Raw genomic sequence first — 25137 nt, 5'->3', positions numbered from 1 at the left:
GATAATTAAATAGATTTGTACATGTAGAATCCTATTGGTTTGCACTGAACTGAAAACATGTACATATTTTATGGACCAAGGAGAAACTTAGTTCATGGACGCCATTTGGTCCCAACCTTGTGGTATGAATGTCATGAAGAACCCAAATGGTCAATCATCACATTATAATATTCAAAGTCCATATGACTAGGAATTTTGCATGACTCAGGGAAGAGCATCCACTCTGCACACACTCATTGAGCATTTTGAGTTGTGTCATTCCTTTTTTAATCTCCTATTGCATTACCTTTGGAATATAGACTTGATTGGCTATTGTGTATTAAAACGAAATGCAATATGTCATGCTAGTATGTGCTATGTGCTTATTATTGCCTGCATATGGAAAATCTTTTGAAATGATGAATTTTTTATGAATGCTCTTAAATGACTATCATCCTTAAGTTAAATACAAGTATGTATGTATGCAAATATACAGGGGGAGTTTAAGCCCCACTTTTAAGAAATATGAACTTAATGCCTATAATCTCATGCATACTAAGTAATATTTAGAAGGATGAACATGTGTTGAGTGTGCCTAAATGAAATCCATCCTTGAACGTTAATGCACTTTTGTATGCTTGAGACTATACCAGGGAGGTTAAGCCCCACCCTTGAAAAAGGATTAGAATCACTTGGTCCTTGGACTCATATACTCATTGTTTCTACTTTTTGAGTCCAAAGGCTTTCTGGGTACCATGAACATCATATCCTGTCTATGTTGAATTATCTTTGCTAAGGATTGTTTCTGGTACACATGAACACTGCACATTACCTAAGTGTTAGACTTTTGGTGCATGTATGTTTAGAAATGGTTTTACTAGTGAACTCAAATCGTTTAACGTATATTCAATAAAATCTGTTAGGAATGAAAAATAATACTTATACTGTCTTCACTCTAAATGACTGTTTTAAAATTAAAATCAGTATAAGTAGTTGAAATAAATCTAAGCACAAATTTATATTGATAGGGGAAGCACCTAGAAATTATTTTTATATCTTGTTGTGCTCACAACATTTCTTGCTTAGATTTGGTTTTTAAACTCATTGTGGCTTGTGCTTAATTTTAATGTCTTCATTGAATATTATAAATGAAAATATTTTATTTGCCACAGTGTTTTAGGTTTTGCCATATGATCCTCATTCTTAAATTTACTTAATATCCTTGGATTTATATGGTTGCATTTTTATGGTACTTTGTGATTGGTGCTTAAATGATAAACCAAGAAAATAATGCTTGCATGAGTTTTAAATTAAGGTTTCATTTTCAACAAGCATAGCCCCCAGCTTTTTATCAAAAATTTTGAGGGGATATATTTTATACATATATATCTGCATATATTTATATATATATTCTTAAAAGCAAGAATTGAACTTATATAGAATACATCTTGGTTCTTGCTTGTGTGCTTTAATGATTTCATGACTCATGCTCTTTTGTGTCAAAATTTTATGTCATGAAATTTTATTTTTAAAAGGGTGTTACATAACTGGTTCATTGACTTGCATGAAATGCATGTGAACTAGTTATTTGTTGTAATGTTATTGGGTATATAATAATTTCATTTCAGAAGGTTTGTAATAATCTGCATTGCATGCATGTAGGAACTATAAAGTTCAAGATTTGGTCGACCGATGCCAGGTTTTTTGGCATATTTAAAAAAGGCCTTAGAAAGACCCTCGGTCCCAACACTTAGCGCACAAAGTCCCCTACATCACTTATCATAATCAGGGGAATCAAATTAAGGCTAAAATGAACTTAATGGAAAAAGTTGAGAGGGTTCGGGCAACCGAACCCAAGCCGTGTAAAACGGCTCAGGTGACCTAACAAGTCAACATGTTGACTTTGTGTTTGGGCACCCGAACTCGTTTTGAGCGTATCATCCTCGGGCACCCAAATCTGTGTCAAGGCACTTTTCAACTACTCAGGCGGCCGAACGACAAGTTCAAATTGGGCTCGGGTGACCGAATTGGTAAGTTCGGTTAACCGAACTTTGCACCGGGCACCCAAACCACGCGGGAAATGCTACTGACTTTTGTGCGGGCTATCGAACCTACACACGGGTGATCGAATTGTTTAAAATGGGCTTTTCAAGATAAGTCTATTCGGGCGACCGAACCTCAGTTCAGCCACCCAAATCTCGCAAGTAAAATTATTTTCTACTGGGGTTAAAATTAAGTAAACATGGTTAATTTTGCTAAACCTTTTTTAAACAAATTTAAGAATACCCTGTGTGTCCCCCAACGGTCATAATTTGCCTTTTCTCTATATATAGGGGTTCATCTGCTTAGATTAGAGATGATTAGCAAATAGGATTAGAAAAAAAATCTCTCAAATTTTCAAAACCCTATTTGTTCATTCCAAACCCATACACTCATAATACATCCATTCTTTTGAGAATTCTTTGAATTTTCCCCTTGCTTTAGAATTGTCCACTATCTTGCATTGTTTGGTCGATGATGTGATGTATCACGTCATGGATAGGAATCACTGACTGTGGTTTGGTTGAAACTTGAAAGCCGATACATGTCCAAGTTGCTTATGAACAAGTTGTATCTTAAGCAAAAGCTTTATTGGTTTAAGATGGCAAAGGGTTCAAACGTGACTCAGTACATCAACACTTTTAATTAGATCATTAGTGATCTAAAGTGAGTTAATTTGAAGTTCGAGGAAGAGCATAAAGCATTTATGCTGCTAAATTTCCTACCGACGTCTCCTCCATACAAAAACCTAGTTACGGTGCTAACTTAGGGAAGAGAAACCTTGGACTTGGAGGACATCATGAGTGCATTGCTGGAGTTCTACCAAAGGAGGAAGGCCAGAGATAAGGGTTCACATGCTAAAGGGCTCGTGGCTAAGGGGAATCAGGATCATGGGAGGAGTGGTTTCCGGGGTGGATCGAGTAGCTATAGGGCTTGGTCCAAATACAGGAAGAGAAAGGGCGTGCGGTGTTTTAAGTGCAGGAAAAGAGGGCACATAAAACCCGAATGTTCGGAAAAGAAGAAAGGAAATGCTAAAAGCAAAGAAGGTTGGTCAACAATGGCGAATGTAGTAGAAGAAGGATACTTTGGGAGCAGTGACGGGGATATGCTCTCGGTTTCATCAAGGTCGGATGAGTTCGCAGATTCTTGGATCTTGGACTCAACGTGTTCTTATCATATGACGCCCAATAAGGACTGGTTTACTACATACAGATTAGTTAGTTCTTATTCCGTTCTGATGGGGAACGATGCAACGTGCAAAGTGATCGGGATGGGGAATGTCAGAATCAGAATGTACGATGGTGTGGTGAGGACGCTATGTGATATGAGGCACATACCAGAGTTGAGGAAGAATTAGGTTTCGTTAGGTACCTTGGATTGTAATAGGTTCACTTGCAAGCCAAACTATTTGCTTTCTAGGTTGAAAATTCAAAGAAACTAATTGGGTTCTACAATTCTAAAGCGAGGGGGAAAAAATTTTAAAGATCTTGAATTGCATGAGTAATATTGTAAGAGGCATTATCTTCATTTAATTTGAGACACTGTTATTAAAAATAAAGTTATAATAATAAAAAATAGGATAAAAGATAGCAACCTCCCATGAAATTTGATAAAAAGATAGATAGCTCCCGAGATTTAAAAAATTTCAGGGAATTCAAAAATTTCAAGAACCTCCCTTAAAGTTTATTAAAAAAAACACAAACCTACTCTTATATTTTTTTTTTTTTAAAAGGCAAATATTTTGAGGAGAAGCTTCTGTCTTTTTTTAACAAATCTTCGAAAAAGGTCTATGGCATTTGAAGCCTCATGGAAGGCCAGTGACATTTTTCAAACCCTAAGAAAGGTCGTTATCTTTTTGTCATGTCAGGATTTCAGTGTCTTTTGTCCTACAAAATTTTTATGCAACTTATAAAAAAAAAACCAATAATTACGACAAAGGGTAATGCAAAATTTTTATTTATCCAATGACTCTTAAATTTCATAACAAAATGTTTATTCATATCATATTTCATAACTTTTTGTGCAACTTATTATATCACTATATAATTCTAATTTTTCCATCTAATTCTTTCGTAGTCTTGTGAACGGGCATTCCACAAACAAACTAGAAGACTTGTTCAGTCATGAAAACCAATCATCAACAGGGTCTTCAAAATTTAAAAATTAACCAAAATGCTATAGTATTTTCCAATTTTGAGCGCCTATTTCCATGTCTTTCACCGTCAAAATTCTTTTGCTACAAAAACAAGACAAGGCTCATTTAAGGTGATCATTGCATTGCCATTAAATCTAGTTTTCAATTGACAATTTCGCGCACTAAATTTCTTTTGTTTTTTAGGAAATAGTGTTCAAGAGTCCTAATCTTTTTTGGCTGGAGTATTTTTTTTCTTTTTTATACATACAAAATTCTTTACCACAACAGCAAATGGAAATGCCAATTCAGAAATATAAAAATAAAATTAGAAGAGGGCCTCGCCGAGAATATAGATTTTTTTCGTCTCACTTCGCATCCTAGGAGTAGCCTGCCCGAACCTACACTATCATGCACACTAGCTGAATAGGGATATTCATATGCCATGGAACAAATCCAGGACCCCTTGTGGAAACGCATGAAAAGCTAGGGCTTCATCAGCCATGAATTGCTGGCAAATGGCTCCAGTCAATTCCACTTCATCTGTAGCGTGCTCCTTAATTCAGTATGATGTTAGCGTGAATTAGCTTGAGACACAGCCAGCACTGAATGATGCACGACACAGAAGAGGCCTGACCCAAAAATGACAATTACAGATTTCGAGGATCCACTAGGCCTTCACGCAAAATTTCGAATGGTTTTTACTCCTTTCCAAACCCAACCAAGACACGGTTCTTCAGGGATTCAATTCACTTTGAATGGATCATTTATGTTATGGAAAGCGATGTTGAATCTTCCTAGTCAATCGAATGCGAAATCAATGCCTCCTAAGATTTCAGGTTGCTCCGTGAATACCTCCACAAACTGAGGGCCAAAACTGTCACGCCAGCAATACCAGCTAAAATCTGCCACAACCAGCAAAGCAATGGCATCACAAACTCGCAGGAGTTCAGAAACAATTCCAGCACAGTAGTCCAACAAGGAATGTAAGTTAAAACCACAGAGCGCGGTAGGGGAAAATAGGCAGCAATGCAAATAAATAATTAGGATTCCTTGGATTAATCTTCGATATTATGAATAACACCAAAATATTTGTGAGTAATTTGTCAAATTTTCATTTAATGAAAATAAAGTCATTGACACAGTAATTTGCACAATGGAACATTGGGTGTGGACTGGAAGAACTTTTCACAATGCTTAAAAATGAGAACAATAATGATGGCACCTGTGCTAGATACAAAGAAAGTCAAAAGAGGCCTGACTCACCTTTGCATCTCTACAACTGTTCTGCTTAGACCAGAAGAATGACTTCAAGAACTTAAAGCGAGACGTAAGAGGCATTAGAATTACTGAAGTATACTTTTTTTTGCAAGGATAAGGTAGTATCCTCTTTAATGCCAACTGTGCTGTTAATCCTGTTAAAGATTTTCTAACTCTAGAACGCCCTTCATCTTGAACCTGCACCATACAAATAAAAAAATTTTAAAAAAAAATGCTCAAACATTTCGTAACAAGAAGTGTACCTTTTCCAAGTGCTTGCATATGGTTCAATTTTCAAATTTAGATTATCCAACTAGCAGCTGACAGAATATCCAGACAGCTATAAATGAAAAGGAGCAAAAATAAAGTGAAATTGAAGTTCCATACTTGCTAGGAACTTCAAATCTAGAGCACTAAAAATGTACATTAGTGGTATAATGAAAATTTTCCAAAATATACAGAGCGCTTGTTTGATGTTGTTAGTAAACAAGAAGAGCATAATTTGTGTAAAATATACACAACACATGCATATACATGTGTGCGCACACATTCCATCAGCTTTTTGGAGTGACAGCCTCAATAAATAAACCATTACTTATGATCTAGATGGCAACAGAAAATATTTGCATGCAAGCTGAATTCAGTTCATAAGGATGCAAACTGCAGTGAGGATTGGTAGAAAAGCAGTCACTGTGCATACCTCAAAGGAAGAACCAACATCACCATGATAAATCCTTGATTGATAGCTGCGTAATATCCTATCTAGCCAGTAATAATTTTCCTGAAAAAGCACAAAACATTAAGTCGACAAATAAGGCAGTGCACAATTCTTTTCATCTTCAACATCCATACAAATTTATTCCACCCGATCTCTTGTGAGAAAGCTATGTAAGTCAATAACTGGTAGGCACATATTTGTCAGAATCCAATTTTCTTTCTATCTTGTTTGCGTTCTTAGAAATCAAATGGAACATAATGGTAGTATTTTCTTAGTTTAAAAAAGATATTTTGACCTGCAGTCCATTTTCATGGGCTCTTTGCTCAATTTCAAGGATGGTCGAAACATCCTGATCAGATGGGCCTTCCTCCTGAAGACGCAGTACTTCTTCTAGTGCAAGATCAACCTGTTAAGAATATTGCACAACTAAGAAACTTATCTATTGGGCCATTAAGTTATGCAAATGTTGCAACTCGTGACTAGATAAACCCACCAGCATAGAGGCAATGTCTGGATCACAAGAAAAATTCACACTAATGTCACCGCGCACATCACCAACTCGTGAAGGTTTATTACCACCAAGGAATACAGAAACACCTGCAGAGTATATCTGGGACAAGGACACAATAAAAGAAAATTAGCCTCAGGGAAGCAATAACTATCATTCAGGTGAGAGCTGAAACACACTCACTTGCCCATGCTCGAAGCGTAGAACTTGCATTATTTTTGTTTCCAATAGTTTGCTCAAAAGCCCAACATAGTGAATGTCATCCATCTGCCAATCAATTATCCGCATGAAAAACATATCACACTAACAAAGTAAAATATCTTTGAGGAAGAAACCATGAAGTGTTCCATGACAAAGGTTCGAGCTTTAAGTGATAATATCACACACCATGGATTCATTCTTCAGCTCCACAGGAAAGCATAGCTGGACTGAACATTGTGCTTCTACCATGGGGCTGCGAACTACTTCTCTACAAAAAAACCCATTGTATCATAAGGATATTTGATATTCAATATGAATTGATCCTGTCCCTCCTGAACTTTCAAACAATGCTTACTGATTCACCACTTGCACCAATTAAGAGAAATAAATGCAGACCTACCTAATTATGGTCACTGGAAATGTGAATGGTAAACCTTTGAGGTCATCACGATTAAAATCCAAAATACTTTCAGGAGGCTTCGGAATCCCACCCTGCATGGGAAATCAAAAATCAGGAAATCAAAATATCTAATGTCTGCCAGACTGGCTGGTATAGAAGGGAGGTCAACGTACCAAATACTGCAATATTAATGGACATGCAATACTGGGATCAATATTCCCAACAATCACAACAGTAAAAGTTGAAGGATCCTTAAAACAATTGCTGAAATATTCACAAGCTTTGAATGGATCAACTTTTCGAAGGTCATTAATTTTTATTGGCTGCACCAGGTAGTCAATAAATAGTAAGAAACTATGAAATACAACAATCTAAAAACATTTAGTAAATTTGAATGGCTTCAACATGCATACCCTGAAAAAATAGGAGTTTCCATAATTGAGCTCCCTCACACGGTTCGCAAACACAGTGTAAGGATCTCTTTCTTGAGCACGAACTGCTTCTTCTGCCATTTGCATCACTATTTTGACTTCTTCTTCTCCAGGTTCTACATTTGTTGTGAATAGCTGATAAACGAGCTGCCATAGGTTGCAATCAAAAAATTAGATATATGTCAAACAGGACAACTGTAGTGCAGCTGTGCGACTGTCATTGAGTCAATAATTAAAGCAAACAGTGATTGAAAGTACATGTATAGAAACCACACTTAGAGGTAAACATGGTAAACATGCATAAGGATACTGCCATACTGGACATTAAAGGACACAACATATGAGTGGCAACTGGTTGCTTTCAAAAGCCATTTTCAATGATCTTTACATGAGAAAAGAAAAAGAAAGAGTATCAGACAGCTTAGATCTCAGTTTTTCTTAATCTGAGAATATCATATAATGTTACTACAAAGAGGCTAATATGAAAATATACTACAAAGAGGCTAATATGAAAATAAGGGATGCCAAAACAAATGGCTTTCAAATCTATGCAAAACAAAAAATTGTACAAGGGAACAAAGGAACCACAAAAGCTACTCCAAAGAGGTAAGAAAAAAGGGGTGGGGGATGCGGTACATAAGTCTCAACTGTGCGTCTACATATATTTATTCAGGACAAATTACTCAAAAGTCAAAACAGCAAAACCACGAGCTCAAGAGCATAATAAGGAGCAGTAGAGCCCTCCAGCCTTACCTTAAACCACTGCCAACTCCAACCCCACCCGCCATATGTACATACATACATACACAATGCACATATATGTTAATAAATATGCCACATGTGCTGTGCATATACAAGTGATTTATTTTGAGTCATATGTTTAAATAATTTATAATATAGTCTGGATGTCTCCTATAAGTGACTTGATGATATGCTATTATAATTGAGTTTATAAATTAGAATATGAATATGAACACGAACATGAACAGGGATATGAATAAAGCTACAACAAAATATGAACAGAAAAATACAATAAATCTAAACATATTGGTCATGACATGACAAGAACATGCTAATTAAGATAATACAATATAATATTTAAATATATTACAAATGGTAAATATCAAATTCTAGCACTTGATGACACCATGTAAAATATTTAACAAATAAAATGCACCTTCTTTGTCCATTTAATTGTGTAAAATCAATATATGACTTTTCCAATTATAATGTCAATAATTTATCATTTTTTTAAACAAAACTTAAAATTTATGTGCTTTTATTTTGTAATTATCGTATTTAATGAATGAAATACAACAATCATATACAATACATGATATACCTAAAAATATCAAAAACTAAAATTTGGTTATGTAACAATATTTAGAAATATATTAGGATATTAGAGCTGGTTTATAAATACAGTTTTTTGAAAGTCATAAGTATATAGGGTGACTTTGGCCCCCTTTTTTTGCCTCAACTTCTCCTTCTTATAAACAAAAGTTGGGTCAAATGTGTCTGATAAACAAACTTTTAAAAGCTAGCTTTTAGCTTTTTTGGGAAGTTTTTAAAAGTTACAGATTTGAAGTTTTAAAAGCTATATATATATATATATATCATCTTAAGTAATTTTAGGTACCTTATAACTTTTTTACCGAACGCTCAACAACAGCTTTTTCTTTCCAATATCTCCTTTTCATAGGGGGTCAAACATTTTTAAAACAATATCAATAAACTCCTTTCATCAGCTCCTTTTAAAAAGCCGCAAGGGGGCCAAGCTAAGCCATAACATGCTACGCAATAGACATGTATAAGGTACTTTGGAAATGTCAAAGTATTATTTTTTTTTTAAATGTTTGTTTTAAAAAACATTTAATGTAATTGTACTTTCATAGAAATTTTGTAGTTATTTAATTTTTTATAAGATGCATATGTGTTGTATATGAAATTCTCAATGTAAGATGATCAAAATTTAACATTCTTTTGCAAAGGCAAGATAAGATTTAAATTTGTATATGAAAATTAGTTTTTATAGGAACGGTATTTAATTTTTGCATTACATGTGTGCAAGTCATGCTTTTGATTCATAAAAGACTAAAATATTGTTTAATTTAATACTAAAATGACATAAATGAACCTATGAGTAGATTTTATTATTTTGATATACAATTCCCTTTTAGAAAAAAAGGTTGTATGTAGTAGGAATACAGATGTCAATAAGAATATGTTCAATGGAGTAATAACTAGTGTAAGGACTATAGGTGGAGACGCTAGAAAATTTCCAATCACAATAGGTGTACATCAAGGATCTGCTTTGAGCCCTTATCTTTTTGTTTTGATGATGGATCAACTGACTAGGAGTATCCAAAATGAGGTTCTATGGTGTATGTTGTTTGCAAATGATATTGTATTGATTGATGAAACTAGAGGTGTAGTAAAGGCTAAGTTAGAATTATGGAGAAAAGCTTTAAAATCTAGATACTTTAGGATAAGTAGAACTAAAATAGAATATTTGAAATTTAATTTCATTAATAATAGGAGTAATATTGGAGACAAAGTTAAACTTGATGATAAAGAAATATATAGCACTTGTAGAGTTCGATACCTTGGATCTATTACACAAGTTGCAGGAGAAATTGAAGAAAATATAATGCAAAGAGTTAAAGCAGGTTGGGTAAAATGGAGAAGTGCTTCAAGTGTGCTTTGTGATGCTAGAATACCCTTAAAATTAAAAGGAAGTTATATATGACAACAATAAGACCAACTATGCTATATGGATCAAAATGTTGGGCGACTAAGAAAATAGCATATCCAAAAACTAAAAGTTGCCGAGAAGAGAATGTTTAGATAGATGAGTAGTATAATTGAAAGATAAATTAAGAAATGAGCATATTCGCAGTAAGTTAAGGGTAACTCCTATAGAAAATAAGATAAGGGAAGGACAACTCAGATGGTTTGGACACTTGCAACGTAGGCCACATAGTGCACCAATGAGAAAGAGTGAATTAGTTACTTTGAGGGGCATAAAAAGGGTAGGAATAGACCTAAAATAACTTGGAATGAGATAGTGAGTAAGGATTTAATAGTTCTGAATTTGTCGAAATAAATTGTCCATAATCACATAAATTGGCGGAAAATGATTCATGTAGCCGACCCCATCTAGTGGGACTTAGGGCTTGGTTTTGTTGTTGTTGTTCTTACAATTCCTTTATGTATTAGTAATTAACATTTATGTATTGTCTAACAACTTTATAGTTACTATTTTTTAAAATTAATGGTTGATTACTGAACTTCTTATTTCAAATAAATTTTGACTTTTGCTATCTTAAAAAAAAAAAAACTTCTCAATATATTATTTCATTCTTAATTATTTGTCTTTTCGAAGCCCTTATTATGTTTTTTGGAGGGTAATCGTCCTTCTAGGACAGACTATTGATTGTGGGTTCTTGATTCTTCAAGGGAATACTCTTGCCCTTTTTTTTTGGGGGGGGGTGGGGGGAGCTCATGACTGATATAAACGTGTCTTTCCCACTTCATTGTACTGTTCAGAAGTCCAAAGCCCCACCATGAATAGAGCTTTTATTTGTCTAATTGTTCAGTTAACCCCAACAATCTATTGCAGGGTAGGCGGCTTTTTAATGCTTTATCTTTAGACAGTTTAGAATCAATCTCTTATGTGTTCCTTCATTGAATTTTTTATGGAGGGCATGAAATAATTTATTTGGACTATTTGGAGAGGATTGGGTGCGTCCAGGATCGGTGGAGGATTAATTGGTTATCTCATTTTCATGTTTTAGGAGGAGTAGAGATGGTTCAGCTTTGTGGAGTTATGGGCTTTTTGCTGTCTTGCGGGGGGATTGGGTTAGAGCAGAGCGCACACAGGAAAGAAGATGTCCTAGTCTATGCTTTGAATAGGATTCAATTTTGGCCTCCTTGTGGTTTTTGCAGTTGGCTGTTTCCTTATCATAATACCCTCTGATTATTAATTATACATATTTTTGAGTAACACATAGGTTATTATTTAATGCTTTGTAATAAAAACAACATCCTTCTCACTTTTATAGGAAGCAAATCAAAGTCACATACAGAAAATTTTAAATGGTCTAAACGTAATTTTTATGTCATTTTTAAATAACTTAATTTTTTAAAGAATATCTGATGTCATTTTTTTAAAAGATATGGATATTTTTGTCCACAAAGTGACCTGTACTCTATGTAATAATACATACATACACACACACATACATATGCATGTACATAAACATCTATAACACTGCTATTTTTTTAATTAACCAAATTAATTTTTTTTAAGTTCAGACTTTAACTCATCTAAAATATTAAAGTAAGGATATTTTTGTCCATAAAATGATTTACATTATTCATACTTTCACATATAGTATGCATGTGCATGTGTATTGCCCATTTCCCCTAGTTCTGCCCAAGGTAAGGCAAGTCAATTAAAAGGGCAAAAAGTTCAAAAGGGTATAAGCAAAAACATATTACATCCCTACTTTAATACATGCAGAAAAACTCACATAATACATAGGCTTGATTTAGTATAAGCTACCAAATACAAACTTTACAACAATAATAAAAACGCAAATATGGCTAACAAACCTGCAATGCAGTTTCCAAGTCTGAAGGTGAACAATCACCAGAAAAGGTTCTCATATATGCACCAATCTTTGTACCAACTTCAGCTCTCTTACCAGCAAGCATATCCATTAACACCGATGGTTTATACCCAAATACACCAATTTCTCCAGCAATTGTTGAACCCATTGAGCATGAAAAATACTCGTCTTCTGAAAGTTCGGATAATCCTCCATATGAAAAGCCAGTAAAGAGAACCTGTCAAAATAAACTAATAATAGTAAAAATAAAAGTATTATAGTAACAAAATGTTCCACAAGAATTTATAAACAAAACGACAACTTTTTACTTTCTATAAAAATAATAGTGGTTACTAGTTAAAAAATGAGGCCAAATTTTTTCACATTCCATGACAATTGGATAGAATCCACCTCATAGAAGATCTTACATTACCAATTGAAACTTCAAACTTGAAACTAGAAAGTAATATAAAGGCAAGAGAAAGCCTCAAGAGAAAAGGGGTCAGATTAGGAAGAAAAGATATGGCAGTATATAGTTAATAAGACATATGACCCTAGATGATGCTGAATGCTCAAAAAGTATTTCTCAACCCCAATTACTTGTAATTTAAGGATTGCTCTATTTACTTGTCTTTTTTCATTTAAAAAAAAATCTTGAGACAAGTTGGTTTTGATTTTTTCTTCAGCCAGCAGTCCCTTAAGGTCTTTCAAAACAGTTATATTGTTACAGTTAACCTACCGCAGCTTGATACTTTAACTCTCTCTACAGTCCACCATGTGATTTGTAAAATTGGAGGGATCATAGGACCCTATTCGCCCTCCACCATTACTACACCCACTTCATCATTAAATGTGCAATTTAAGAATTTTAATCCATAAATAATTGTTTAATTATTGTAATTAAAAAAGCTATACATAGAAGAACTCAAATTTGAAATCTCTGTTTTAAAGTTCTACAGTGCCTCCCATCTCGTCTTATAAGCAATAAGAGTTATAGGTCACGTCAAATCTTAAGCTCTCAACAAGCATAATATAGATGAGAACAATTTAAAGAGCTATACAACTGGAACTGGGATTCACAGTTAAAAATGTTAATCATCCCAGCTGAGCACTGAAAATTCACACGTAATTCATAGATTTTGCAATGGCTACTAAACGTCATACCTGGTCATCAAGGAAGTCTGTACATTTGTAACAAACTTGCATGCCATTTGATAGAATTAATTCAGTGACACCAATATTTGAATTAGAATATTCAAACTGCTGCATGATGTCCCTGAAACATCATAATTAACCAAACTTAAAATTATGAAATAACTTCGCCAAAGTAAAGTGCTAATGGTACATGAAATCATAGTAGTACTACCCTTTCTAACATTCCTATATACTTTCCTATATGCATGATTTTCTCTCGTAGGGTTTTGGGGAGAATAAAAGAGATCATCTTGTTATCCAGAAAGTGGTTAGTAGGCCGAAATAGAGAGGAGGACTTCCTCTGAACTTCATGGCACACTTTGATTAGAAGTTAAGTACGGCGCTCATCAGAATGGTGGATTCTTGAGGAAATGGCATTGTTTCTCATGTAAGCCCATGGAAGTTCGTGTCTGAAGTTGCTAGTTTTTTCTTCTCCCTCGCCTGTTTCAAACTTGGAAATGGCAACAGGATTCGGTTTTGGGAGAATGTTTTGAGTGGATAAGAGTTCTTTGGAGCTAATGGCACCTCGCCAGTTCTGGCTTTCCATCCTTCACAATGCATCTATATGCGCCTTCTTCTCTTTTAAGGGGGGCTCCCTTTCTTGAGATTTTCATTTTTTTTTAGAAATCTCAATGAGAGGGAGGTTGATGAGCTTTCCATCTTACTTATCTTTTTGGATCAGTAAGTTCCAATCAGTAGGGGAGACGAGAAGTTTTGGGAGGGTGATTCTTCATGCGCCTTTTCCACTAAATCATTTTTCCTTCACCTCCTTAAATATCCTTCTCCCACAGCCTTTTCCCTTGGAACTACATAATTTGGAAGGCTAAGATTTGTCTCAACGTTCAGACTTTCATATGGACAGTGACTCTAAACAGGATTAACAAACACAATTTGTTATTGATGCAGCGTACGCAGAGAAAATAGACAGCAGAATATGTCAGATTAGGAATCTGACATATTAGGAGTAATATAGGAAGATATTGTGGCAAAAAGGAGATCCTCTTGAGCGGAAACGACACACTTTGACTAGACCATAACAATCACACCTAGATAACAAATTATTAATAACTATTATTGCAACTAATGAAGCAAAGAGTGGACTGTTTTCCAGAAAATATTAACAGATGCTTCACTGCCGCAGCACTGCATCATTCCCCTTGTGCCCTTGTTAGAAGAAATTATCCTACATGCAAGTTGCCATCTTTAATAGTTCACATCAAGATCTTAAATTTCGATTTCAACTCAAATTTCAAAGCTCCAAAAGTATGGAAATTTCGACAGAAATTTCGATTTTGATGTCAATTTCGATTTAGATTTGAAAAAATAATGGAAACTAGTTGTCGAAAATGGATTTCTTTTATGAAGCTTTAGAAATGATAGCCATAAAAATGTACGTTTTATGACTAATATATTACAAGTAAATACATTTATGTTGTTGTTGACTTTTTGAGTCCGATCCCTATTTTGATGCTGACAAAGCACAAGTGTCTTATCTGTGCGTTTAGTGGGTGAAGAAGTTTAAAATTCAGCGCACAAAAGACAAAGGGAAGATGGAAGCCCGAAGGTCTTACAAGAATATATCAACCTGGTGCATTCCATCAGAAGAGTGAAGAAGAAGAAATTTTCGATTTGATATTGTAAATGCATTTCAATTTTTGGTCTGTAATAATGCATTGCATGCATGATGTGGAAGAAAGCTCAAATGACGATAGATAGACCCTAGGGACCAACATTTTTCACAGAAAATCTTTTCCTAAAATGCCAAAATCATAACAAGGTTTTCAAAATAATTTAAGGTCAAAAATAAGGCAAAAATTAATTTTTATAAGGACCTCGGTCAACTAGCCACTTTCACATTATAAATGCCTCGATCAACCGACCTCGGCTGACCAACCTTGTTTTCTCTCAAAAAACTTCGGCCGACCAACCTTGTATTCTAGTCTGTTTATGCCTCGGTTGACCAGCCATTTAATTGAAATTTGCCTCAGCCGACCGACCTTCATGAACCGACAAACCGGCCTTAAGACCGAGTGACCGAACCTACAAAAGCTCGGAAAATCGCCTTGGCCAGCCAACTAGTCACCTCCCACGGCCAACCGAACCCCAAAATTAAATTCAAAATTCTATGTAGTCGGTCGACCGGCCCTAGCATCAATCAACCGAACCTTTCGGATTCCGGCATTTTTCAGCGCTTAAACATAATTATTTTTTAATTAAACAAATTCAAAATTGCCTAATATGTCCCCAACGGTCAAAATTTTCCCAGATATACCTCTTCATTACTCATTTTTTGCAAGAGATTAGAGAGAAAATCCTCCCAAAATACTTTTGATTCTTATTCATTTTTACACTCTCCTACACTTATTATTTTGAAAAAATTCTTTTGGAGAGCATTTATTTTGGGGCATATATTTCATATCAAAAATTATTACCCTCATTGTTATTTATTTTTCAAATCATCTTTTAGAGAGTAAATCAAAGTTTTTCTCCACTTATTTCATCTTGATAAATACCTTTGGAGAAAACTTATTTCTTGCTTATGAATCTTGCACATTCATTGCAAAATTCAAAAGCTCATAATGTTCTTCTTTGCAAAAATCATTTTGAGCTAAAACCCTTGATTCCCTTAAACTATATATTTTTTTAGAAATCTTTGTTGGGAATATTTCTTAGGGGTTAAGATCTTTGAAGCCTTTATTTCATACTCATTTTTATCAAAGATCATATATAATTTTATCTTTGCAAAAATCTCTTCGAAAGCAAAACCCTAGCTTCCTTTGAACCATATTTTTTAATATCTTGTTGGAAGAAATTATTTGGAGTTAAACCTTTGAAGCACGCATTATATACACTTCTTTCAAAGGTTGCATTATATTGTTGAGAAAATTCACAAACTCATTGAGTTTTAAATTCGTATCATATGTGAGTGCATATAAAGCTTTATTGCTTGTTTGAGAAGCACTTTGTTTGTACAAAAATATTGTTTATATCTGTTGTATTCTCGGCGTGTAATCGTCGGAAGAGGATTGCACTGGCCTGTAATGTGCACTAGATTAGTTTAAACCCAATTAGGAGAGCAGGATTTGCACCATCCCGTAAAGTGTGCACCGGACTGGTTCAGACCCGGTTAGGAGAACTAGGAGTACCATCATGTAAGGTGTTGTAAAGGTTAGGATCAGTCCTGTAATCTGACCTGGTGTATTCCCTTCCCCAGTAAGGAGAGGGTATTGTAATCGGTGACATTCCACTCATTAAGTGAGCATTAGTGGAATCCTCTTACTTGTGAGCTTGAGGCGAGAACGTAGACAGTATTGGCCAAACCCAAATAACATATCGTGTGTCGTTCTCTCTTTCTCTTATCTATTTAATTTCCGCATTTAAATTTCTGCACAGGTATGCTTATATTTAAATTTATTATGAATGTGCGCATGTTTTAAATATTATGAATGATTGGGAAATACTAAGCCTGCTGTATTTGCTTTAAATATTTGCTCAGTTAAATTGTGTTGGGTTTTGCAATTGCTTAGACAAACCTTAGGTTGCGATATACTGATTGTGGATTTGAATCGAACATAGGAGAAAATTTTTAAATACCCAATTCACCCCCCTACTCGAATACACCAATTCCAATAGTTGTGTATAAGGTGGAGAAGTTGTAATATAATATGTGTGTCAAACATATTTGTTAGATAATGTACATTAAACATATTTAATGAATCAGTTAATACATATGAAATTCATAAACCATTTAAATATTATTTATTATAAAAATAATGATAATTTAGAAATGAATGATTAAATAAAATGTTGTTGTATGTTTTTTTTTTTTTTTTTTGTCATATAATTTCAAAAGCACTTGTAATAATCATTTGTTTCGATAAAAATAAAATAAAAGAGAATTTTCATTTTACTACTAAATCCCTCATTTGAATTCCAAGGAAATTTCATTACATAGCTCAAAATTCGATAAGTTTCGCTAAAATTTCGAGATTTTGATAAATTTCGGATGATTTGTTGAGATTTCGACAGAAATTATGCAAGACGGAAATCGACAGCCATTTCAATTTCGAGGGTGATGGAAATCGAAAATTTCAACAATTTCGTGGAAATTTAAGACCATGGTTCACATATCTTGGCATCACCCAGCATAAGCTCCTATTTGCTTGGCTAGGGCTTCCCATGGTCAAGTTTCCTGTCCACATGACTAGAAATTGGACGTGCTGGTCCATGAATCAGAATTTTGAATCTATATCCGAAATTGCCTTGAGCAAGCCATGGAATCTCATAATCTAAATGTGCAATTTTCGAGGTGTCAACAACCACAAAATATAGAATCAAAACCTCCGACTGTTTTGGGAAATCCCACAACAAAATCCATAATTACCTCACCCAGGGAGCAGCAGGCTTTGGCAAAGGTGTATAGAAACCAATATTTGGCTCGCATCCGCGGATTTGTGACTGCAATTCACAGCCCAAGTCCCCACAATCCTACTAAACTTGCAATGGTGATCAGCAGATTCTTTCCAGCTTGCATCTGCAGATTTCCCTTGAGCTTGTTGAACTTCCTGCACATTTCCAGCATTCTTTGCCTCCAAAATTTTTTCTTTGTTTCTGTCTCTCTTGATTTGGCTTTAGTAGCAGCAACTACTTCATCAATTTCATGTTGCTGATTGTCAAAAGCTTTGTTTTTGTGCATGGGAACAGGAACAACATTAGTGACAGAGCTTGCTTTTGTTGTAACACCACCCATATCTTTAGGGTGAGTAAATGTACCAAGAGCCTCATGTACCACAACTTGATCTTTAGTTGAGGAAGCACTTGATATTCCATCAAGCCCTTGTCATTTTGAGTAACATGTTAGCTTGTTGTATCAAAACTACTGGATTGCATTTCATCCTTCTTAATATTTTTCACATTACATCCATCATATGCTTTAAAATTAGCTTCTTCTTCTTATCACCATTTCTGACAGAAAGAGTAGGTATTGGCATGTTCATCACAGATAGCACTTCGGTCACTTTGCCAGGGACAGCCAAGTGGAACATGGCATGTTTCAATGGGTACTACATCACACCAAACTAATTCTTTATAAGAGCTTCCAATTAATTGACCATGCACCTTATTGTCAAGAATACTTCCCTCTCCTCATTGGGCCGAACAATGCAATACAGCTGTGGGTGTTCCACACTTCAACTTCAATTTTCCACCACTACTTCAGCAAGCAGATCTTTGCAACTGTCACTAATCAATAACTAAGTTACAAAGCTTTCCTGCTGGAGTGCATCTTGTTCTAAAAGGAGTCTTCTGCAGCAAGTCATCCTTCATCTAAATACTCTCACAAATCCATCCTTCTTATCTTTTTTGCTACTATCATATTACTCATTTTATCAATGCACGCCTTCCTTCGAGTAGCAATAACCAAGAGTTTCTTCGGATGGGCTGTCATATTTACTGATTGAAGCACATAAAATACCAAGAAACAAACAGATTTGGTTCGAGAAATTAAGAGGAATTACTAAAATGAGATATGTGAAGGACGACAGAAGTTTAGCAGGCACAAATGAAGCAGCAAACAGTAACAAATGCAAACTGACCAATGAAGGAACTTCTCTAATACCAATATATGGAGTGTGGCGGAGGAAATACTGCAGAATCTGTCAGCCTAGAAATCTGACTGACTAGGATAATTACATGGAGATAAGGTGGCAAAAGAGAGATTCTGCAGTCTATTTCCTCCACATATTTAAAGGCCCTCAATCCTGACATGCATGTGATGTACTGTGAATCCATTGAAATGAACGCACACCTCTTCCTTCATTGCAAGGTGGCATCTCATCTCTGGAGCGCTCTCTTTTCTTGTTTTGGTGAAGCTTGGGACTCTCCGCAGGCACCATGTGGTGGACGATCTCCCATTGGTGAGATACTGGGGTTCAGGCAAGAGTAGGGTGGGAAGAGTTCTTCATGCAATGTGGTTTTCCGTTTTTTGTGGGAATTTTGGATTGAAAGGAATGAGAGAATTTTCAAGGATCGTACTATCTATCCTTGTTTGTAGTGAGATAAAGCAGGGTACTTGGTCTCTTTTAGAGCCCATTCCCTCTGGGTTTTTTCAGAGTGAGCTGCTGCTGATTTGGTTAGGGATTGGAAGTCAGCATTATAGTAGTTCCCTGTTTTCTTTTGTCTACTTTTGTTCTTTGGAGGAATCTTCTTCTTCCCCCATTATCCTTTTGGATAGATGTTAATACATTTTTTTCTTATCCAAGAAAAAAGGATAGGAGGTCACACAAAATAGACTTAAATAGTAAATGAACGCAGTATTCATGACAGAAAAGTTAAAACTACAGAACAAACACCAGGTATATTATGCCCAAGAACCTACAGAAACGATAATATAATAATGCAAATAAGTCTAAATCTTAAGTGCCTAATGTTGCAATAAGACTACTTTTTGCCATTTCCACTCTATCAAAGGACATATTTTCCAAGGTCATATATATAACAAGTTCTATAAATTATGCAACCAGAAGGTGAGCTGTTATGTTTAGAACACAAGATCAATAGCACTGTGGATAGCAGTTCAGTTTAGTGCCTTTCAAAGGGGAGTGATGGATTAATTGTTCCACATTTGCAGTTCACAGTGAAATCATCATTTTTGTGCTTGATCTAGGTCCTCTTTAGGTATTATACTTACCATCTTCTAGGCTTTTGTGTTGTGTTGAGGTTAAAAAGTTATTTGGACAAGTGTGGTTCTGATACTATTAACCTGAGCCATGATGCAGTTTCTAGTTTTGATACTATTTAATCCAGGCTTCTCTTTCGTAATGACCACACTTTATTTTTTTTATCTATGTTTAAGGTGTTAAAGGTTATATATGTCTTTTAGTATTATTATTATTATTGAGTGTGTTGGTATGTTAATTAGTAAGAGTTTGTAAGGGTATTATTGTCATTAGAATGTATTTATTTTGTATTATATATAGAGGAAGAGACCTATCTTCAAGTTAGGTCATTCATTTTAATCAAATCTTAACATGGCATCAAAGCGTGATCCAACCTAAACCCTATTCCTCTCAGCTGTCGCCAGGAAACACCATTCCCACGGCTGTTCTTTCCAAATCCACCTCCATCCCATATTATTTCATAAATCCAACCATATACCCATAAACAGACCTACCCGATGACCCACCCCACAAAACCTCATCGCCGGAGGGCACCCCATGCGCCCTCACACACCAGCCATATGCCAGCAGGGCTGACCCCACACGCCGGCACGTGAATGAAGTTCCAGCCACTTTTTTCGTCTATTTTCCTCTGTCATGCTCTGATTCCTTCTTTAGGCTATATTATCAAGCTGTTAGGCCAGTCTTTTGCTAAAAAATTCAACCTTTTTCAACCATGCACTCGCGTCATTCTGTTCATTTCTGTTCAGGGTTTGTGAAGGCTTCTTTGTGAGTTTTTTTGGAGCCGTGGCAGCATTCGTATGTTCAGTTGTGAGGCTGTAGCAGTGCTATACCCATCAGTAAGTTGTTCACCTCATTCGTGGTTGTGTCAGTGCTTCACATAGTTTGTGGTTGTCCTGATTATTGATTGTTCTTCTTGTTTCTGGTATCCATCTGTAAGTTGTTCACCTCGTCTGTTGTTGCGCCGCTGCTTCACATAGTTGGTGGTTGTCCCGATTAGTTTTGATTGTTCTTGTTTTTAGTGTGATTGTTGATTTGTGAGTGTTGGGATGGAATCTATTAATCCCAAAAATTTGTTTCCAACATTGCTGCCACAAATAACAACTCAAAAGTTGGATGGAAAGAACTATGTTCAAAGGCCACAGCTGTTTGGATTTATTTAGCAGGATTAGGGAAAATGGGCTACTTGCTCCAATCTGATTCTTTTGATAAGAAGAGAAAAGATGTGTGGGTTCAAGAAGATGCCTTGATTGTTTCCTTTTTATGGAATTTGATGGAGCCACAGATTGCACGGATGTGTATGCATCTAGATATGTGCAAGGAGATTTGGGATTATGTCAAACTTCTATACTCAAGTAGCTTTACACGTATGTATGTGCAAGGAGATTTGGGATTATGTCAAACTTCTATACTCTAGTAGCTTTACACGTATGTATGATTTAGCCTAGGAATACTTTTAGTTACAACAAGGACATAGGAGTTTTGCAGATTATTTTGAAGAGATGAAGTGTATTCATGAGGAGCTTAACATCGTGCAACCTATAACTGCCGACGTTTGTGAGATGTAGAAGCAGAGGGAGCACATGACAGTTCTTCACGTTCTAGCAAGCTTCAAACCTGAGTTTGAGGCAGTTCGATCTTAGATACTCAGTAGTCAGTAGTGCCAAGCTGCTATCATTTGCCATTGTTTAATCTTGTGTCCTTTGTGCTTCCTTTAGCATGCATTCTCCTGCTCTTACATCTGGCTCTAAGAGGACAGCCTACCAAATAACTGCATGAGACAGACAAGGCAGAGGTAATCCTCACAAGTGCACTCATTGTGGACGGAATAATCATACCATTAAGCAGTGTTGCAATCTTCCCGGTAAACCTTCACGTGTTGCCAACGCAGCCACCACCGACTCCACACCTTTGGGAGCAGCCAATGCAGCCATCATCAACTCCTCACCTTTGGGGTCGAGTTGGGGGGGGAGGGGGGGGGGCAGCATGCTCTATCTATGTTAGAGAAAGAGTATTCCAAGTTCTAGCAGTATCAAGCATCACAACAAGCTTCTCTTCCCATTGCATCTCTTGCTCAAACAGTTAATCACACAGTATGCCTATCATCTAGTGCTTCTCGTCCTAGTCCTTGGGTCACAGACTCCGCTGCCATTGATCATATCATAGGTATGCCTAGCTTTTCCTCCACTCCTAAATATCCTGCAAATTTACCTTCTATTACTCATGCTGGATCTACTACTGCAATCAAGGGAATTGGAGCCATAAATCACACTTCTTCGATTTCTCTTCCTTCGATTTTATATATTCCCAAATTTCCTTTCACGCTAGTGCTGGATCCATGAATTGTTCAGTGACATTCTTCTCTGATTCTGTGGTTATTCAGGGTTTGAAGACGAGGAAGATGATTGGCAATGGGCGTGAAGCTGGTGGACTCTATCACTTTGAGCTGCTTTCTCCTCCTACTCCTCCTACCGCCTGCATTGCTGCTGCCACACCTTTTCAAATTCATTGTCGCCCGGACCATCCTTCATTGGAAAAGTTAAAATGTCTTGTTCCTAGTTTGAATTTTGTGTCTACTCTCGAGTGTGAGTCTTGTCAGTTGGGAAAGCACCATCATGTTTCTTTCGCTTCCCAAGTAAATAAATGGGGTGAAAGCCCTTTTATGTTAGTTCATTCAGATGACTGGGGTCCTAGTAGGGTCATGTCCAAGTTGGGTTTCTAGTACTTTGTAACTTTTGTGGATGATTATTCAAGAATGACTTGGTTAAATTTAATAAGATCATTCTAAGTTATTTCAAGTATTTTGTGACTTATATTTTGAAATAAAGATTCAATTTGGTTTTCCAATCCGAATACTTCGAAGTGATAATGCTAAAGATTTTTTCAATGCACAATTCACTACTTATATGACTCATCTTGGTATTGTTCATCAATCATCTTGTGCCCACACTCCTCAACAAAATGGGGTTGCAGAACAGAAAAATAGATATCTTCTTGAAATCACTTGCACCTTACTTTGTCAAATGCATGTACCTTAAGTGTTTTGGAGTGATTCTGTACTTACTACTTGTTATCTGATCAACAGAACGCCATCCTTTGTTCTTAGTGGCAAAATACCCTACTCCATTCTCTTTCCTAATTCACCTTTGTTTTCTCTTCCTCCTCGTAAATTTGGGTGTGTGTCCTTTGTTCATCAACTAACTCTTGGGGTGGATAAGTTGGATCCTCATGCTATAAAATGTGTCTTTCTAGGCTACTCATATACTCAAGAGGGATATCATTTTTATAGTCCTGTGCTGCATTGGTTCTTTGCTTCTGCCGATGTTACCTTCTTTGAGTCTACACCTTACTACACCTAGTCACTGAGCACAATGAGTCTCTTTCTTTGCCTAATCTTCCAGATTCTAAGTTGTTGTCCTTCCCCATCCAACCATTTGAGTCTCCATGTAGTTCAAGTCCTCATCATCTTGATCATCCTTATTTGTAGGTGCATTCACGATAGTGGCTTCAAGGAGGAGAGTCCCCTTTAAAATCTACTACCACGCCTTTGGTGTCCACGTCTGATGATCATACTTCCCATGATGTTGATTCTCTTATTGCTGCTCGAGAAGGTAAATGCACTTGTACTCAACATCCCATCTCCAACTATGTTTCTTATGACTCCTTATCACCCTCCTATTATTGTTTTGTTACTGCTTTATCATCTACTACCCTTCCTAAAATTGCTTCGGAAGCCTTAGCCCATTCTAGGTCGAGGGATGCTATGGTTGAAGAGATGAACGCTTTACATGACAATGGTACTTGGGACTTACCTCTTCTTTCTGACAAGTTTGTGGTTCGTTGTCGCTGGGTTTACGCTGTGAAAGTCAACCCTGATGATTCTGTGGCTCATCTAAGGCCCGCCCTGTTGCTAAGGGACAAACTCACGTGCATCTAGATTATTCTAATACTTTTTCTTCGATTGACAAACTTACATTAGTACGTCTGTTTATCTCCTTGGCTACTACTTGTCACAAGCCTTTGCATCAGCTAGATGTGAAAAATGCCTTCTTGCATGGAGACCTTTGAGGAGGAGGTTTATATGGAGCAACCACCTAGGTTTGTTACTCAAAGGGAGTCAAGCTTAGTCTATTGGCTCAAAAAGGCTTTATATTGTTTAAAATAGTCTCCCAGCGCATGATTTGATCGTTTTAGTGTTTTAGTACTTGAGTTTGGTCTTCAATGGGGTGCTATGGAGCATTTCGTGTTTTATCGCCACTTCATTGGGTAGGATCATTCTTCGAAGTCTCAATTTTTTTTCTACAGACTGAGTTTCACACCAAAGATTTGGGACCATTGAAATACTTGGATATGGAAATATCTAGATCTCGTATTAGAATTGTTGTGTCACAGAGGAAGTATGTTCTTGATTTGTTGGATGAAACTGGCTTGTTCGATCTAAACCGGTTGATACACCCATGGATCCTAACAGTAAGTAACTGTCAGATATGGGTGATTTGTTACCTAATCCTGGACTACTGAACAATACCAAAGACTCGTTGGAAAGTTGAATTGTCTCACAATTACTAAGCCGAATATATCTTGCAACAAGTTTTGTGAGTCAATTTCTAGATTCTCCGAGGACAAGTCATTGGGATGCAATAATTCGCATCTTGAGATATCTCAAAGGTGCATCTGGGAGAGGTATTTCATGTCGTGATCAAGGTCACACTTATATCCATGGATGTATAGATGCAGATTGGGTTGGATCGCCTTCCATTCAAAGATCCACCACCGGATATTGTATCTTGGTTGAATATAATTTGATTTCTTGGAAGGGCAAGAAACAAACTACGGTGGCAAGGTCAAGTCCTCAATCAGAATATAGAGATATGGCTCACATTGCTTGTGAACTTGTCTGGTTGAAGAATATGTTGGAAGAATTGGATTTTTCGCATTCTCAACCTATGAAGTTGATGTGTGATAATCAAGTTGCTCTTCATATT

At 36.1% G+C, this 25137-nt stretch overlaps 1 protein-coding gene across 2 annotated transcripts in view; it reads right to left on the bottom strand.

Moving 5' to 3' along the window:
- Positions 1–4275: 4275 nt before the first annotated feature.
- Positions 4276–25137, bottom strand: part of LOC131158098 (zinc protease PQQL-like) — a 56886-nt gene continuing 36024 nt past the window's right edge. For both annotated transcript variants that reach the window (XM_058112697.1, XM_058112698.1), the window contains exons 10-21: positions 13446–13557; positions 12286–12519; positions 7651–7815; positions 7411–7560; positions 7238–7329; positions 7024–7105; positions 6820–6903; positions 6622–6738; positions 6424–6534; positions 6111–6191; positions 5417–5608; positions 4276–5055 (exon numbers count right to left, since the gene is read on the bottom strand). In XM_058112697.1, coding sequence (XP_057968680.1) covers positions 4978–5055; positions 5417–5608; positions 6111–6191; positions 6424–6534; positions 6622–6738; positions 6820–6903; positions 7024–7105; positions 7238–7329; positions 7411–7560; positions 7651–7815; positions 12286–12519; positions 13446–13557 — 1498 coding nt within the window. In that variant the 3' untranslated portion in view covers positions 4276–4977. The remainder of the gene's footprint in view (positions 5056–5416; positions 5609–6110; positions 6192–6423; positions 6535–6621; positions 6739–6819; positions 6904–7023; positions 7106–7237; positions 7330–7410; positions 7561–7650; positions 7816–12285; positions 12520–13445; positions 13558–25137) is intronic.

The sequence above is a fragment of the Malania oleifera genome, chromosome 6 (assembly GCF_029873635.1).
Source record: "Malania oleifera isolate guangnan ecotype guangnan chromosome 6, ASM2987363v1, whole genome shotgun sequence".
In the NCBI taxonomy this organism is placed as follows: Eukaryota; Viridiplantae; Streptophyta; class Magnoliopsida; order Santalales; family Ximeniaceae; genus Malania; species Malania oleifera.
Note: the sequence above shows the minus strand (reverse complement) of the source record. Positions and strands in the feature narration are given on the sequence as shown.